General features: G+C 40.2%; 1 protein-coding gene across 8 annotated transcripts in view; it reads left to right on the plus strand.

Moving 5' to 3' along the window:
• Nucleotides 1-18,847, plus strand: part of adcy2a (adenylate cyclase 2a) — a 104,884-nt gene that overhangs the window by 41,109 nt on the left and 44,928 nt on the right. For all 8 annotated transcript variants that reach the window (XM_028580170.1, XM_028580172.1, XM_028580173.1 and 5 more), the window contains one exon: nucleotides 4,155-4,316. In XM_028580170.1, coding sequence (XP_028435971.1) covers nucleotides 4,155-4,316 — 162 coding nt within the window. The remainder of the gene's footprint in view (nucleotides 1-4,154; nucleotides 4,317-18,847) is intronic.

Below are 18,847 nucleotides of genomic sequence, written 5' to 3' on the forward strand. Positions count from 1 at the left end.
TTGGAGTTGTGAGGCAATGATACGTTCCAGGGTTTTAGACAAAAAAGGGAGGTTGGCTATTGGGCAGTAGTGGACCTTTTTCACAGCAGACATGTTGACTTGTCATAGTAGGAAAAGCACAGCTGAAATTGATAACTTTAACGAGGGTTCAGTTCCATCAAGTGTCCCAGTAAGCTGTTTCAGTGAGTCAGCATGCACAATACCAGGGCCTCTCCTAAGTGGAATGCAGCAATCATTAATGGGTCTGAATACACCTGTGCTTTTCCTACTATGACATGTCAACATGTCTGCTGTGAAAAAGGTCTGTTGTTGAGGGAGGAGGGATCCAGACCAGGTTTTTTAGGATAGAGGGGACAGTTCCAAGGGATAGTGAGGAGTTTAAGAGGTTAGTGAGGTAGAGGCATAGGACAGGGAGGCAGGACTTCAGGAGGGGAGTAGGAAGGGGGTCAAGGGAGCAGGTAGTGGGTTTGGAAGAGCTGATGAGTTTGGAGATTTCAAGAGGGGTGACCGGGTCAAACTGGGAGAGGAGGCAGTGTGGAGGAGGGATCGGGAGGTCAGGAGAGATGGGGAGAAGAGGGGCAGTGGTAGGTGCTGGAGTAGATACTGGGAGGTCCAATACAGAGGATGAAGATTGATAAATTATGTTTATTTTCTGGGGTTTTGGCAGGGGTCGGTGAGGATGGTGGAGAGGTAGGCAGACTTGGCAGCAATGAGGATGTCTTTGTAGGCGGTGAGGTGGAGTTTATAGGCTTCATGATGGACTGTGAGAGATGATTTCTTTGTCAGACGTTCAAGTTGGCGGCCAGTTTGTTTCATTTTCTCGAGTGCAGGTGTGTACCAGGCTGAAGAGTTGTTAAAAGTGACGTTTTTTGTTTTGAGGGGGGCCAGAGTGTTGAGGGAGGTAGACAAGGTGGAGTTGAGGTGGTTTGTGAGGCCATCAGGTGAGGGTTGAGTCCAGGTGGAGAGTGGGTATCGATTGATTTAAGGTTGCGGAAGGTGATTTCTCTTAGGATGCAGGGGCGTGGGGTTGGAGAAGGGATGGTGAACCGTATGAGTTTGTGATCAAAGAGGCATGGATGGAGGTCGAGTACCGGTTGATTTGTGGAGCAGACCAGGTCGAGGATGTGTCCTTTATCATGGGTGGGGAATGTGACATGTTGGGTAATAGTGAAGTTGTCCAGTAAAATGGTGAAGAGCTTGCAGGTGGGGGAGTCCATGTGGATGTTTAAGTCACTGAGTATCAGCAGATGTGTAGAGAGAGATAAGGCAAGTGTGAGTAGATCAGTAAAATCAGAGAGTAAGGAGGGATTTGGTTTAGGTGGCTGGTAAATGAGGATGACTGTCATGGAGGAAGGAGCTTTGAAGGCGAGAAATTCAAATGATACTGAGGGGAGGTTGAGTTCTGTGATCCAGAATTTCTGATTGAAAATAACGGCGAGGCCACCTCCACGGCGGGAGGGGCAGGGTTTGCTGATGAAGCTGTAGCCAGGGGCGGGGTGCTTGGTTGAGGGAGAAGAAGTCATTGGGTTGTTTATCAGGTTTCGGTGAGCAGAAGGAAGTCCAGGGTGTTGTCAAGGATTAGTTCATGAAGGGCAGGGGCTTTATTGTTGAGCAATCGGGTGTTGAGGACCCGAACATGATGCAGAGCGGAGGGACTGAGAGCTCCGTGATAGCTCCGTGATAGCAATTATCCGTAGGCTAGGATCACAGAGGTGGATGAATGATGTGAGTGCCAAAATGATCCACGGCATGACAGGAGGAGATGAAAATCCAGTCTCAGTCACGGCTCGCATTTAATGGAGATTGCCTGTGAGAAGGACGGAGGCAATCGGGTTAGCCACTGTAGCAGCTAGCATCAGCCGCCACTCGTTGGGTGAACGAGGGCAGCCAGCTAGCTAGCGGCTAACCGAAGAGCCAGTCGAGGAGCCCGAGCGGCTTCAGGAAGCAGCTGAGAACAGGTAGAGTTGATCCAGTGGGATGAGATGAAGGAAAGAAACTTGCTTTCCTTCAAGGGTACAGAGAACACAAACAAACAAGAACACAAGAGGCAATAGTAGGCGGAGAAGCAGCGAACAAACCGCACCAGCGTCCTCTCCGTATAACATTTGTCTTACGTGAAACACACTGTTAACTTTTCCCTCTGTTCTTTAAGGATTAGCAGGCACATCTGTTTTCTCGCTGATGATCACACTGCCATATAGCAACCAAAGCAGAACATGAGAAAATCTTTTTTTGCTGCAAATATCAGTTTTCCAATTGGTCCACTTTGGCAATTTCCTGCAATTATCTGTGCAGGAAAAGCATTGGTTTATGGTCCATTTAAAAAAGAAAAGTTAATTGTAAATTGAATATCAGCTGGAAAAGAGCCATTTATTATATGTGTTACCATCTATTATGTTTTGCACAAATACTGCAATATATTCAACCTGTTGCTGGTGAACAGAAAAACAGTGTCAACTGTACAGTAGATCTATAAGAACTGTAGAATATCAAGGTTGTAATTTTACTGTAAGACCTTTTGTTTTAATATGTCCACCATTGTTTAACAAATTAAGAAAATTCAAAGTCTACATAGATGATCCTGATTAGGCTAATTAGTACATATATCCTACTTTTATCTGCAGTGAAGCAGCAGGAGGTCTGCAAATGCAGAAGACAACTGATGTGAGCACTTATTAAACTCAAATATTGAATAAAGCATTGTCTTAAAGGTAACAGCTGACCCTTTTATATTTGCTACTATTTACATTTACCACCATAGTTAGCCTTAAGAAAGTAGCAGTGTAAAACTCCATGTTAGTCACCCAAGCTTAAACAGAGGAGGTACTGTTTTTCAGTTGCTCTCCCTCTCTTTTGCTTTCCTATCCATCTCACTGCCCCCATACCCTAATACCCTTAAGCTTCCCAACTGGCCTTGCAAATAACCCAAGAAGGTTAACTGGCACCTGGCTCCAACCTGTGAGAACACTAGCCTATTTCTATCCATGCACGACAGCAGATGAACTGCTTTAACCCTCCAGCAGAAGGTGTATTTAAAAAGTGAGTGTATGTATTTGTATGTGTGTGGAGCTTGGGTAAACAGGAAAGCATTCTACATGCTACATTAGAGGTGTCAGGTTTGAAGTGTGAGAGATTGTCCCAGTTTCTGCTTCTTGTAATCAAGGGAGCTTAGGTAAGCCAAAGACTTGGAAAATGGATAGACTGTAACGGCCCTGACACACCACCCCGATAATCGGCCGTCGGACAGTCTGGCGAGGTCAGTGACTCGAGTCTGTTTGGTGTGTCCGGTGCCGTCGTCCGTCGGAGGAGCTGTCGTCCTTCATTTTGGCCGACCTGACTTGCTGGGTCGGAGGGCGGGCAGTCGGACTGACTCCACCAATCTGATTGGCGGAGTTCTAATGAGCGGGATGAGTGACGAACGCCTCTCAAAATCTGACGAAAATCTTTTAAACTAACCTTTGTCAATCTGAAACAAAGACAGATTCAGCATCTTTATGGCCTATTTCTCACTTAAAATGTTTTCAGAAACATGTTTCAGTGAACTATTTTTGTAAAATCCGAGATTGTATTTCGAACAAGACACCATTAATATCGTCTGGAGAACCAGAGAGGCAGACCCATGTGACATGTTTCCGGTTTTAATTTTTTGTATTACGTCTCGCGCACGCACAGAACATACGCTCAAGACAACGTTGCTTCAGTGTGTTTCGAGGCACTTTTTGGACCTTGGGGAACCGACTGATCAGTCCGACAGCCTTTTCTGCCAACGGTCAGCCGGTTGGTGTGTCAGGGGCTTTAATTGCACAACACTGTAATAGGTTTAAGTGCCCAATACAGTATGTATTCCTTCTTCCTTTTCTCTTTTGTAATTTAGTCTTTAGCTTGACATTGAATACCTTGCAGAGCCGGCCTGATTTTCATGTTCATTGGTTATTTTTTGATGCCACTGATGTAGCTGTTCATAAATAAACTTCACTTTAGCAAGCAGTATTGGTGGTGATCAGACTTGAGTCATGCTCTTTCTTTCCCCACAGGACTGTCAACACTGATATTTTATTTCCGTCTATTTTCTTGTGCATCCATCGCTCTCGTTGTCATTATCTTTTTTTCCGCTTTCCTCTGCAGTTGTCATAAGTGTGTTTCTTTCTCCACAGGTGTCATTCTTCCTGTTCATTGTGTTTGTGGTTTACACCATGCTGCCGTTCTCTATGCGGGAAGCCATCATCGCCAGCGTCCTGACCTCCGCCTCACACACCATTGTGTTGAGTGTCTGCCTGTCCACCACAGCTGATCACATGGAACCAGTAGTGTGGCAGGTAAGGTAATCAAACACACGTTTGGGTTAATAGTAGTAAATTCATTTGTAAATTAATCATAAGTAATTGACTAGTCTATAATTGTGCGTCACACAATTGACTATGACTTCCGTGTCCTGCATGAACTAATGCAATGCTTAATAAAACTGTAATTTCTGTTTGCCAAACTAACTAAAGTAAATGTCCTTAGTTTTCGTCTTTGTCAATGTCTTTCATAGAGCAAGTAACATTATGTCTTTCAGAGTTGACATTTCCGACCATAGACCTGTTTTATACAGTCTATGCCATAGACATACTCTATATAGTTTGGGAACCCAGAAATTCCGACATTCTATATCAAATTGAACACAACATAGTCCATGCCCCTCGCCTGGCGTCATGGTGGTAGTTTTCCTCTTTACTCAACCAAAGTTAAAAACACCTGTTCATGTAGGTCTTCTTTAGTCTATTGGCGATTTAGTTTTTTTCCTGGCACACATCTTGTGTAGACTGTTTACATATTTGAACTCATATGTACATTTTTAGAGGTCGACCGATTACCAATACCGATAGCTCGGTTGGGCCGTATTTGCCGATAACTGATTAATCGACCGATAGTATTTAGAATTGATACTAGATAAAACAGTTGACAAAATACATACATTTTTTCAAAAAAAGGCCAGACGCTTTTGCCAATAATCAAAATAATAATGTCATATTTATTGATATTACACCCACAGCAATGCTACACAAGCATGTGTGTAGTCTAAAACGGTTATCCTACATATTTGGAGTCATCCAGTGCAAAAATAAACATAATGAGCATTATAATTCATATAAAGGACAAACTATTTACATTTATTCAAAAAATGCCCAAAAGTATGCCAAATCTAAAAAACGGTGACACCATTCTTCTCTGTAGAACGGTTTAGAACTAGCCTGATGTGGTCCTACTCACATTCTAGTCAGAATGTGAGTCTGAAACCGCTCCATTGGGCTGTGATTATGGGGCGTGTTCCAACAGAACCAGGGAAAAAAATGCCTCTGCATTCATTGGATAGACCTACAACCAATCAGAGCAACGGAACTCAACACTGTGTATCGTCTCCATAGCAACCACTCTTTGCACAAAGCATTCATTCCAAGGGGGTAAGCTTCGCTTCAGAACTCGAGCCATCATGGCGCCATTTTGTTGCTAACTGGCCATCACCTCCTGTTAGCATTCCGCTGACCGCCATTTTTTTTTTACGTCACTTGACTGCGAATAACTTTACATCTGAAGCGTTTAAAGACTCTATTTGTCCTTTGTTTAGTTCCAAAGAAACACGACAATGTATAAAAGGCTCCATTACCTTGTACCTCACGTTATGGCTCCGTAGCAGACGTTTTTGTAAAAATAGGCTAACGATTGTGTCATAACCAAGTGACTTACTGTCGCATAGTAGAGGAATTACCGTATAGTTCAGGAGAAGCTCGCAGGCAGTTTCGACTTACATGAGATGTTTAGGTTTAATTACTAATGTTAACTAGCATGTTAGTGATCAATAATTAGCCTGTGCCCATGTTATCTCCTTACATACACCTACAGTCTCCGTATCTGTAAGATTGGGAATGATTGAGATTTCTCTTGGCACAGCTACCAGAAGACTTCCAACTTTCAGACACGTTGCTCACGTCACATTCTCTCAGTTGGAGGCTGCGCAGTAAAGCTGGCCATCACCGGAAAAGTGCTTCTAATAGTCTTCACTGGTCTCCGTCCAGAGCAACGGGGTCTATTGGTCCATTATCTACTGTCTATGATTCATTATAACTTCCGACTTTTAGACTTTTTTGAAGCTGGATATATCATTTGTTGCGTGTAAATATGAATGTGGATAACGTTAGTGATAGTGACATGCTTGCTACAGCATTTCTAGAGATGAATCAGCAAAAACACGTTTTATTTCAATGAGTCACGGCTTTGTTCTAACGCCGCTGGGCGCTCCCTCTCTTCATTCACTCTCTATCTCGCTCCACCACATAACGCTACCGTGCTTTCGGGCAGTTGTTGATGCTCCTCCGCTGAGGATTTTAAAATGAATGCGCTGTCGATTCTACACATCTCAATTCTCCAGCGGCACCCACTAGACGGATCGTGGACGATTTGGGTCGGACTTGCGTTTATTTTTGTCAGTGTTTTAACCGCTTGAGGTTAGTCTACTACTAATGTTTAGCGTCATCTCAGCCTCGAAAGCAAACAAACATACTGTTGTTCTGTTCTTTCTCTACTAATGCAGCATCTATTCAACAAATTAATAACTATATAATGATATGACAAAATGTACTGTATACATACCTTTTTGCTGTCGATGCTTTAAACGCGCAGCTGATGTCGCACAGCATGTGCTCTCTGTGCAGCGCGCAGTAACACGTGTCGAAAATAAACAACACGAGGCATCACCTCTAGAGGCCGCTATTGTAATGCATGATGCCAGCAGAGCCTTCTCAGCTCTCATGTACTGTGTAATGAATGACAGCGTGCGCTTCTCAGCTGCTCCAGCAACGGACGCAACCAGGAAAAACTATCGGCATGGATTTTTGCCGATAACGATAGTTCCACCAATCAACTATCGGTGCCGATTAATCGGCAAAACCGATGAATCGGTCGACCTCTATACATTTTATGTACTGCTGTTATTGTTGAATACATTGTGAATTAGAGGTGTGAATCTTCACTGATCTCCCGATTCGATATCTCGATGCATCATGATGCTTCAAAATAAATTTTTCTATTAAAGCCATATAGGATATTTGACTTGACAAACTTGCATTGTCAAGTGCAAAGCCCAAACTGCAATACGTAACTTCAGACTGGAATGATGAAGTGTTTGGGTTAATTTCTTTAAGGTAGCTACCACGAAGGTTTACCTATTTTGGATTAGTCATATACCACCCTACTTTTAACCAGCAAATCTATTGAGCTGTATTGGAATAACTGACCCCAGACAACTCTTTAACAAAAAAGGTACGGTTTACTGAACAATAACTTAAATGTATAAATAACATTTAGCCGTTAGATTGAATAACAAAAAAAAAACATAACAAATCACATCCTTCAAATATGCTAACTGCAATATTTCTTCAAATAATATTACACACAACTACCCCTTTACCAGTTTCTCTGTCAGTTTCCACTTAAAACACACAACACAAAATTATTCCTCCTTACAGCAGTTTCAATGTAAAACTTAACAGACCCTATTAAACCACTGCGTTAACACACACCTACCCACCCACCCACCCACACACACCCACACACGGCGAGAGAAAAAAAAAAGAAATAAGTTGCGGGCTCATGTGGACGTTATCTTCAGTGAAGCAAACACTCAGAAATCCAACTTACAGTTAGCTGTTAGTCCAAGAAACACAGCTCAAACACGAAAACAAAAACCAGTCACCAGCTACAGCAAAGTCCTCTACAGCAGGGAAACACGCTGTCGTCCTCTCCGGTCCAAAATCGGCGTCCTCTGAACCAGCAACTATCCGCCGTTTAGCTAGTCAGTTAGCTCCAACTTTAGCCAGGCACACTAGCACAATGTTTGTTCTAAACCATTGCTGTTAGACAGGAAAAGTGCCGTAGTGTAGCTACGCCTCTTCAGCTTCGTTATTCCACTTAGATCGTTTCCAAGCTAACTATTCTAATGTCTCTCCATGTTTTTCAGTGTTTTCTTTCCTCTTCTCGATTTGCGATCCTCTCCGCTCTCCCGTGTCTCCACTCAGCCGTTTTGTGTGTGCGTGTCTGTCTGTCTTTGTTTGTTTGTGTGTCTGCCTCTCCGTGTGTGTGTGTGTGTGTGTGTGTGTGTGTGTGTGTGTGTGTGTGTGTGTGTGAGAAACTGGTTAGCTAGGCTACTGAGAATGTTATTTTTCATTTGAATGTTTATTATATTATTCGTGATTTGTACTCAAACCACACTATTATATGCCGTGGCCGGAAAATTAACGAGCGATGTCATTGCGTTATAATCTATGATGGTGGGCCACTGCATCGATGCAGCATCGTCTGTGTCCACATTCCGATGCATCAATTATTTGATTGATTTCAACACCTCTATTGTGAATGTATATTTCTAAAATTGTATGATGTTTTTGTTGAGTTATCATTACACAATACTTTTTCTGACCTTTTTGAATCTTGCCCCTGACAAATAACCCATATTACAAAAAAGACTAAAACTAATAAAAACTAAACTAAAACTAAGCATTTTCAAAAAATAAACTAAACTAGCAAACCCGCTTTAAAAACTAATTAAAACTAAACTGAATTTGAAAACAAAAAGTCGAAATGAAAATAAAAACTAATGAAAAATGCTAAACTATAATAACCTTGGAAGGGGCTCACTGTACTTGAAGCAACAAACATACATGATGCTGTTTTATACTCTAAACGGGCATCCTGCTGCCAGATGCAAGTCAGGTTTTCTGTCTGGGGTCTTATGAAACATTATGAACATACCCTGTATGTTGCTGTATGATCATCAGCTTTTTTAAACCTTGTAACCTTTATATATTGTTACAGGTAGACATAGCTACCCCATATTATACATAATCGATGGAAAGTGCAACCACTGTAGTTTTTGTTGTTTTTATTTTTATTATCCAGATTGAACCTTAATGGAATTGTTTTTCCTTTCCAGACATTTAATGTTTCCCCATTCTGCTCATTTCTGGTCATTTTAAACATATAGTCTGTATTTTTAGCAAGCAAACAAATGTGACCTTTAAACAAAAACTGATTTAGCATAGCAGGTAAGCGATAGAAATTCTAATGTATTTTTTTATACTTTATTAGAAGGTCACCCTATTTCCAGCAGTGTTGCTGTTTCAAACGCAAAATGTTCCAGCAGTTGGCACATGCTGGGAAAGACAAAGAAATAACAATATCATGAAACCAATTATCTGGCTAATACAGTCAATGATTGCCAAAGTCAATGATTGCCAACAGACCTACGCCTAATTCCAACTAATACATAAAGAAAACAACATTTTAATGTTTAACAAGCATGTCACAAAAGCCACACCTCAGTGGTAATCATAGATTTCAAAGTCCAGCATGCAATTTAACCTTTCACAGCCACAAAGGGCATTTCTAGCATACAAAAAGGCTTAGTAATTGTTATTATCCCATATTCTCATCTCAGCCATGACCTGCATGTAAATTGCTCTACTCTACGCCTTTTCTTTGTCAGCCCTGATGCTCAATCACAGTCTGACTAAATTGTCAATTGTTTCTACACAACAAAGAATTTATTATAAATTGTTAGTCATCTTAATAGTTACAATTTTCTATCATACAGTATGACTGCCATTCTAAGATTCTTTGCAGGCATCACTGGGGGATTGATATCCTGTGTTCAGCATTCCCGCTTTTGGACAGTAAAAGGTTGAAAGAACTTCCAAAGCCTCTCTGAGCATGAGGGCAACAATAGCAATCAAAAAACAAATCTCTTTTAAAGAATAAATCAAAAGGATCATTTATAGCCTAGTATTCAAAATACATACTCTCCTTCAGATAACAGGAAAACATATCCTGTGCTCATAGACGTACAACATAATGCACATAATTGTACTCAATGTGCTGTATTCCCTACTCTTAAACCTTCATAATAATTCTCTATTGCCTCTGTGAACTCTGCCGTGATGGCCTGTTATTTGGTCTACTTATCTTTCATGTGTAACTGTAGTATGGACATACTGGCATCTGGGCAGCCTGGGGCTGTACCTTACATGGTCACTATCTGTCAGCCCCTATTGTTCATCAGGTCAGTTTGCCTGTCAACATAATTCCAGTGGAAAATCTGCCAGAGAGGAGTGTCCTTTAAGAAAATCTCCCTTGTAGAAAAATTGGATAGTTTCAGTAAGTGTGAAAGCATAAAAAGGATGTTCTGAAAAATGAATTACTTCTTACTTAAATTATGGGCAATTAATTAATATTTATTGGCAAAACAAATGTTTTTTTTTTTGGCCCCTTGGTAAAATGTGGTTCTCAAATATTTTATGTGACTCATTTATTTGTGAGATTTTTTACTTTAATTATAAATGCTTGCCTTATATATATATATATATATATATATATATATATATATATATATATATATATATATATATATATATATATATATACTAAAGGGTGGTAGTCTTTAATCAAAAATAGCTCACAACAGCAGTTGAATTAAAATATCTTATTTAATTTCTGTGCCATGAATTTGAGAGGATGATGTCCACATATATATATATATATATTCTTCTAGATTTTAGTTCTAGAAGCATTTTAGGTAGTATATATCATATGTAATGCTTGTGGGAAATGTTTAAGAAAATATAGAGGCGAATGGTGAATGGCAGGCAGAGAAGAAAACAAAACACTTTTTAAATCGGACTGAATTGAGTGTGATGCATTTTGATTGATTTGATAATGAAGATATAGAATTGTCAGTGACTATTTTCTTTTATCTGAAAGATGACAGTGACAGACATATTAGGAAGGCATTCCTAATATTGTGTACAGTCTGTATGTCAAGTTGCAAAGGAATTGTTGGAAGAAGACAGATTGCTGCTCAATCGGCAGTCAAGATGGCCTGCTGGGCTAGAAGTGGCATTGCCAAGGAACGAAATGCGCACTAGTAAACACAGACTCCGCCAAATCCTGGCACCTTTATATTTCCATCCACATTTTATTTGTTAATCAATGATAGTCATGTTGTTTTCTATCAGTTTGTTGACTGGCCAAGTCTGTATTTATTGTTATGATGATGATGATCCAATCCAATCCACTTTATTTATATAGCATGATTTTAACAAACACAAGGTTTCCAAAGTGCTGCACAAAAGATAAAACAAAGTAAATAGATAACACAATAAAAGCAGATAAATGCAATAAAAAAAGCAGATAAATGCAATAAAAAACAATTTAAATTGAATTAAATAAGTAAACATCAATTAAAATATGCAAATATGCACATAACATCAACACTCTACCTGGTGTTAAAAGCCAAAGAAAAGAGGTAGGTTTTAAGAAGAGTTTTAAAATTAGACAGAGATGAGGCCTATCTAATGTGTACGCCACAGCACGAAAATCTTCCTACACCGGTCCAAACGGCTGAAAGGCCCTGACAGGTCAGGGAAAATCCCTGCCAGGGGTTCAAACAGCCGGTACCTGAGAACCAGCGCGGGCTTCGAACCAACTAGCCACCGGCCGCCAAGATATAGTCAGTGCGGTGCAAGTCCTTAAGTAACAGCATCAACGGGTGACATGAGCCCGTATATGCTGTGGCCGGGAGACTTGCCGCCCCTCTCCCAAACCACGAGACTGGTCTAAGATCTCGTTACGACTATATCCGCAGGTGGGACCTTCACAGACTGTTTCCCCACCGGTCCGAACGGGCTCTCAGTAAAGGGGGGACTTGTCCGCAGACGTGCGCCCCGAGACTCTTAGCCACTTACACCGGGCCGACGAAGGCATATCGCAATAGGGGTCGCATTTCCAGACGGCCCAGTCCCAAACAATAGGAGATACCCGCGCCCCCCGCCCTCCCATATCCGTCCGGCGCCCCCCAAGAGGGACGTCGAGCCAGACGGGGGAAGACGGGAAGTTGGCGGCGCCGCGTGGCTCCATACCCGCCCGGCGCCCCCGCAACAAAGGGGGACGCCGGAACAGACAGGGGGGGTCACGGGAACAGCCGGCGGATACCTTGCCTCTCTGCCGCACCACAGGCCACTAGACTTCCCAGTCCCAAACAACAAGCAACGGCCGTGCCCCCCGCCGCCCCATATCTGTCCGGCGCCCACCCCAAGGGGGAACGTCGGGCAGGACAGGGGGGGCGACGGAAAAGCTAGCGGCTCCCCCGTGATCCCGTATCCGTCCAGAGCCCCTGTGTCATCAGGAAACGGTATGAACAGTGGGGACCACGGAAAGGGCCCACGGATGCCATTAACCCCAGTGGAGGATTACAGTACCCGCGCGGCCCCATAACCGCCCGCCGCCCCCACACAATGGGGGACGTCGGAATGGACAGGGGGGACCACGGGAACAGCCGGCGGATACCACGCCCCACCACTGCGCCCCAGACTACTAAACTTCACTAGGGGATAATTACGGGCTGTTATTTAGCTGTCCCGGAGGACGTTACCACGGACCACCGCGAGGAGGTACAGCCCCACCGACAGTCCATATATCGCACCCTCAATCGGCCAACTTCCAACTTCTCTGGCAAAGACATCTTCGCGGTGCTTTGTTTTAATTAAACAGTCAGATTCCCCTAGTCCGCACCAGTTCTAAGTCAGCTGCTAGGCGCCAGCGATAACAGGGTATGCATTAGGCATAATGTATTATGCTATAAATACAGTAGGTGTGTACAATACGTGGAGTGAAGTGCAACAGTGCCTTGACAAGACTGTCCTGAAAAATGGGTCCATACAGTACATTTTAAATTATGACCTTAATGGACATTCCAGACGGTTGCAGCCTGTACACACATTTGCTAAAAGCCAGACAAGCCAGACCATTAAAGCACTTAAAACTAGTTTTAAAAAGCAGAAAGTTGATGAAAATAAATTGACAGTGATGATACTTGACCTTTCTTCTATACAGGATTTTTAAAAGTACAATTATGAAATGATTCAAGCTTGTTACTCTTTTCTTTTTTGCATCTGTCACTAGTACTATTTACACACATACTGTAGAAGTACATTCTATGTGCCATGGAAACAGCACCCTGAGTGGCGTAGTTCTTAAAGGGGAATAGGGAATCCAATATCCTGATGTTTACTCATTTCAACACTAGTGTGACTTATGTCTTGACTTATGTCCGTGAAAAGCGCTTTATCATTACATTTTACTTTTTTTTTTATTTTTCAAAAACAAATTAGTAACTTTATCAGTGTTTGGACAAGTGAAAATCAGTCAACAATTAGTCAAGAATTCAGAAAAAACATCTGAATTAATATAGTATTATGCAAGTATTTTTGCATAAATCTGACTGAGACAACTTTTTAAGTGATTCAGGCCATGAAAAGGCATTAGCTAATTATTATTAACAAATAATTATTAACAAATAACTCCCACACTTAAAATCAATACACCCTTGAGGAAATAGGATATAAATGGTATAAATATAAATTGTCTTTCTGTATCTTTAGAAAATGAAATGCATCGACTGCGACACAGAGATACTCAGAGATCCTAACTATCTGCTAATGTTCAAAGGCATCTAAGTAATCTACCACTTTGATGTAGCTAATTCTTCCAGAAAATTGTGTGTGTGTGTGTGTGTGTGTGTGTGTGTGTGTGTGTGTGTGTGTGTGTGTGTGTGTGTGTGTGTGTGTGTGTTGTAACGTTTTAGCTCACAGGGATTTCTCTGAAATACGTTTACCTCATTATTTGAAATGCCACGTTTAACATGAAAATCCAACATTATGACATTATATAATGTGACAGGAAATACGGAAAAGCATAAGCATCCACTTTAAGACTGTATTTACTTGTTAGTAACTTAAAGTTACTATATGTAACTTTTTAATGTTTCTGAAACTGTGTAATTTTTTATCTGATACGATCATAAATGACCTGTAACTGCAAACGAGACTATCAGTGAAAAGAACGCTATTTTTATATAGGTTTTTATTAATGCCTTTGCCCAGGTCCTTGTGTAAAGCGTCTCTGGGTTTCATAAAATGCGCTATATTAATCTAAGTTATCATTACATTTGTTGCTACCACAAACTCTTAATGCTTTGGCTCGTGACACAGTGACAGTGATAACGTTACCCGGTTTAGTTCACGATACATCCAGGCTAAGTTACCGTATGCAACACTTCAAATGCAATGATGCTATGGAGCTAAATCGGGGCCAAATGTTTTGTTCATTCGAAAAAAATATATATAGTTGAAAAAATAAAGCTTGAAATTGAAAATTTAAGTTTTGGTCAAAACTTGGAAAAAATAAAACCATGTATTTGAACTAAAAATAAGTGTACCAATTTTTCTTTCAGTTTGAATAAAATATAGATTCAATTCTGGAATTATTTTGAATAAATTATAAATTTTCATTTTTCACTTCTATATTTGTTTTCAGTTCCACATTTCATGTTTTCAGATTCAAAAGTAATTTTTTTTACGGCTTCAAATCTTTTTTTTACGGCTTCAAATCTTTTTTTTTCGGTTTCAGATCTGTTTTTCACTTTCAGATATTTTTTTTTTTTTTTTTGTTTTTTGGCCCTGATTTGGCGTGGGGGGCGTGGCTTCAACTCAGAGGGGCGTGGCATTATGAGTGACAGCCTATCAAAGAAGGCAGAAGACCCCTCTTTCATGTTGACTTCAGGAAATGGTGTTACTGTGAGAACTATGACTGAATGCTTTCTATCCACTATATACATGTGATTTTTACTTAAACTGATGCCAGTGACAAAGTTCCATTTAAAAAAAATGTTTTGGACAACAAATGGTACCAATTACATTATAAGAGCAATAAACTGTGCCAGATTGTGCAGTTCAGCAGGAACAATGACTTCTCCCACTTCCATGTATGACTTATAGCACCACAGTATTCACTGGCACCAGCCCACAGGTAGGACATGTGAAAGATATTAGCATTTTTGAATAGATACTTTGCGACGTTATCCCCTCAGTGGCATTTTTTTTGTGATTAACACATAAAAGGAAAATAGGTGGACAGCTGGACAAAGCTGGCAATCAAGCATCGCTAGCACTAAAGTTAGCATTAACTAACGTTAGCTTCACACTAGCTGGTGTTTTTACACTAATTTCAGTGTCCAGCTCAAGTTTTTTTTACTTTAACGTGTATTGGTCTTTGTTAACCTCGGTTTGTCAGAATGACCATAACTTGACACTGGCTGCAGTGAAGAAGGTCTCCTTTTATAGAGTAGACAAATATGACTTTACATTAATGCTCTGACCTGATAAATTACGTTTTACACTATAACGTTACATGTAACAGCATGACAGTTATGCCTTACAAAATATGCCAAGTGGGCAAACTTTGAAGGCTTCTACCACAGCCTAACTTAAGTATCAGAATACACTAACTTGTCTTTTTGTATTTGTATGTCTTACTGTCTGTTTTCTGGACGGGTGTGTGTCCGTAATAAAAGCTTTGATTGATTGATTGATTAACAAAGCGGACCAGGACAAGTTATGTTGTTTAAACTAACCATGAAAAGGTAACACTAGCAATGTTAGTTATCTATAATGTTTTACATTTATAGGCTGTACGGCTGCAGGCAGCCACTGTCGAGTTATGGTCATTCTGACAAACAGAGGTTAACAAAGACCACTACACGTTAAAGTCAAAAAACTTGAGCTGGACACTAAAATTGGTGTAAAAACACCAGCTAGTGTGAAGCTAACGTTAGTTAATGCTAACTTTTGTGCTAGCGATGCTTCATTTCCAGCTGTCCACCTATTTTCCCTTTATGTGTTAATGACAAAAAAAAATGCCACTGCGGGATAATGTCCCAAAGTATCTATTCAAAAAGGCTAATATCTTTCACATGTCTTACCTGTGGGCTGCGCCAGCAGGTTGCCTTGGCGGAGCGGACGCTATGCTGACTGCCGAGTGAATACTGTGGTGCTACATTCAATGTCATACATGGAAGTGGGAGAAGTCATTGTTCCTGCCGAACTGCACAATCAGTTTATTGCTCTTATAGTGTAATTGGTACCATGTGTTGTCCAATACAATTTTTTAAATGGAACTTTGTCACTTGCATCAGTTTATTAAGTAAACATCACATGTATATAGTGGATAGAAAGCATTCAGTCATAGTTCTCACAGTAACACCATTTCCTGAAGTCAACATGACAGAGGAGTCTTCTGCCTGCGTTGTTAGGCTGTCACCATAATACCACGCCCCTCTGAGTTGAAGCCACGCCCCCACGCAAAATCAGGGCCAAAAGTCTGAAACGAAAAAAAAAATTATCTGAAAGTGAAAAACAGATCTGAAAACGAAAAAAAAAGATTTGAAACCGAAAAAAAAAGATTTGAAGGTGTAAAAAAAATAAGTTTTGAATCTGAAAACATGAAATGTGGAACTGAAAACAAATATTAAAGTGAAAAATGAAAATTTATAATTTATTCAAAATAATTCCAGAATTTAATCTATATTTTATTCAAACTGAAAGAAAAATTGGTACACTTATTTTAAGTTTGAATACATGGTTTTATTTTTTCCAAGTTTTGACCAAAACTTAAATTTTCAATTTCAAGCTTTATTTTTTCAACTATATATATTTTTTTCAAATGAACAAAACATTTGGCCCTGATTTAGCTCCATATGATGCATCTGTAACGATAAATGATTGTAAATGATTTTCTGTCTGGGCAAAACATTAATCGCAACCATATGACCTTCTGGCAATGCTAACTCGGTAATAGAGCACCGTGAAAAAAAAATCTTTACGACAGCAGGTGTAGTAAAAACAATACTGCCACAGCGGCCGCTAGAATCAACACAAACTGAAAGTTACAAATAACCACTCTAAAGGGGCGCTATGCAGTTTTGGCCATTTCGCTTTTTGCTCGCAGGTTTCTCTATAGAGCTCCAGAGAAGCTGTTCAGTTAAGGTAAATTAAGCTATAAAAAAACTGCATAGTTCCCCTTTCAGGAAAATGGCTGAATAAACCTCTTATAGACATAAAATAGCACATTGTTGCTCAAGTACATCATGATCATGCCTATTTGCTTTCTTGCCGAGAGTTGGATAAGAAAATCCACCACGTCTGTACAGTAAAGTTATATCCAGCAGTGTCTCTGCTGATTGCCCGGCAACCTCACATGACGATAAGATCCAGGAGGTGACTGTTCCTGGCCAAGAACCACACAAACTCTCATAAAACCACAACATATCGTTTGTACACTTTGGGTTATGAGCAGATGAGACTAGCTGTTCCCAGTCTTCATGCTGAGCTCAGCTAACTTGCTGCTGGCTACGTATTTACCATATAGACGTGTGAGTATTATTAATATTCTCAGCATGAAGTGAATCAGCGTATTTCCCAAAATGTCAAACTATTCCCTTAGAAGCCCACATGTGCATGTGCACACATACTCCTATACATGCATTTGTGGTATGTTTGATTTTTAATTTAAATATTTCACACTCACTGAGCAATTTGTAGAACAAGAACACCAGTATATCCTACCAGAGATTTGTGAATGTCAGCCATTAAATGTCCACAGTCGCGCATTGCTCTAGTGTGCATACAAACTGCCAAGGAGGTATTAAGTGAGAGGGATCCATGCTGACATCTCCACTTTATCAGGTCCATTACACTTTACAGTGCTGGCTCATTGGAGTCTTAACCAGCTCATTCATTGAAGAGGTGAAAGCCCCATGTTGGGTCAAGATTTATGTTCATGTAATACTTACTGTAAGAAATATTTAATTAATTTTTTCCTTTCCTTTCCCTGTCATTTATTGTTGCATTGTTTTCCTAAAACTATGTTTTTCTCTGTTACTAAAACGTATGAAGAATGATATGGCTACTTGATATACAAATATACTTAGTCTTTTAGTATTTCTACACAGCTCTGCTTTACAGCAGTCAAATGCTCTTTAAGGATAAAACATGTTTCATGTAACAAACTATTTTGAAGTCAATAACTTTTATAATGAATGTATGTGTTGAACTTTGGAATACTCCACATATCAAGATATCCAAACTGATGTTAAAATTAGTGCTGTGAATAGTTTACAAGAATTTCAAAATTTGCCCTCTGTATTTTTATATCATAACCTACCCTCCTAAGCCCAAAACAACCTTCATTTGCATTCTTTGTTAAAAAAATTTGAGTGTAAGATCACCAATAATTCGTTGCAGTTGTTAAACTTTTAAGAATGAGTCGACGCTCACTTATGGAATAACACATTTATTTCCTGTAGGAAATATGAAAACACAGTTCAGATCAGGGGCTGTAGCATGTACACTTGTTCATCATGTACTGACTTCTACTTCTGCGCTACTGGTTCTCACTACAGTCTTAACCACACGTCTCTAAACATGTGTTTCACTCCTTATAGCTCACACAGAAAGGTAGTAGCTTGTGTTTAGCGACCAAAGTCATTACTATCGACGTCCGCCATCTTAGACACACGAGGTGGCACACATACACACTTGTAACACTGTCAAATTCATTGTCTCTTAATGTCACAGTTGTTAACTAAAGCTCTAATAAAATAAACTACTGATGTCTATTACCCGGGTGCTGATTACAGTCAGCTTACCTGTAGGAAATGAAAACACAGTTCAGATCAAGAGCTGTAGCATGTACACTTAAACTCGTTCATCACGTACTGACTTCTACTTCTGCGCTACTGGTTCATACCATATACCTTCATAACTCTTACACAATTACTATCAATAACAATACACAACAATCCACATAACTCATACACCAAACAAACATGCTACTCTTGGTACCTTACTCACTATTGCTTCCACTGTTAATTTGTGTCAATACCCATGTTAAGTACCCAAATACATGTTTACTTACTCTTACT

Source organism: Perca flavescens, chromosome 6 (genome assembly GCF_004354835.1).
Source record: "Perca flavescens isolate YP-PL-M2 chromosome 6, PFLA_1.0, whole genome shotgun sequence".
NCBI classification, from domain to species: Eukaryota; Metazoa; Chordata; class Actinopteri; order Perciformes; family Percidae; genus Perca; species Perca flavescens.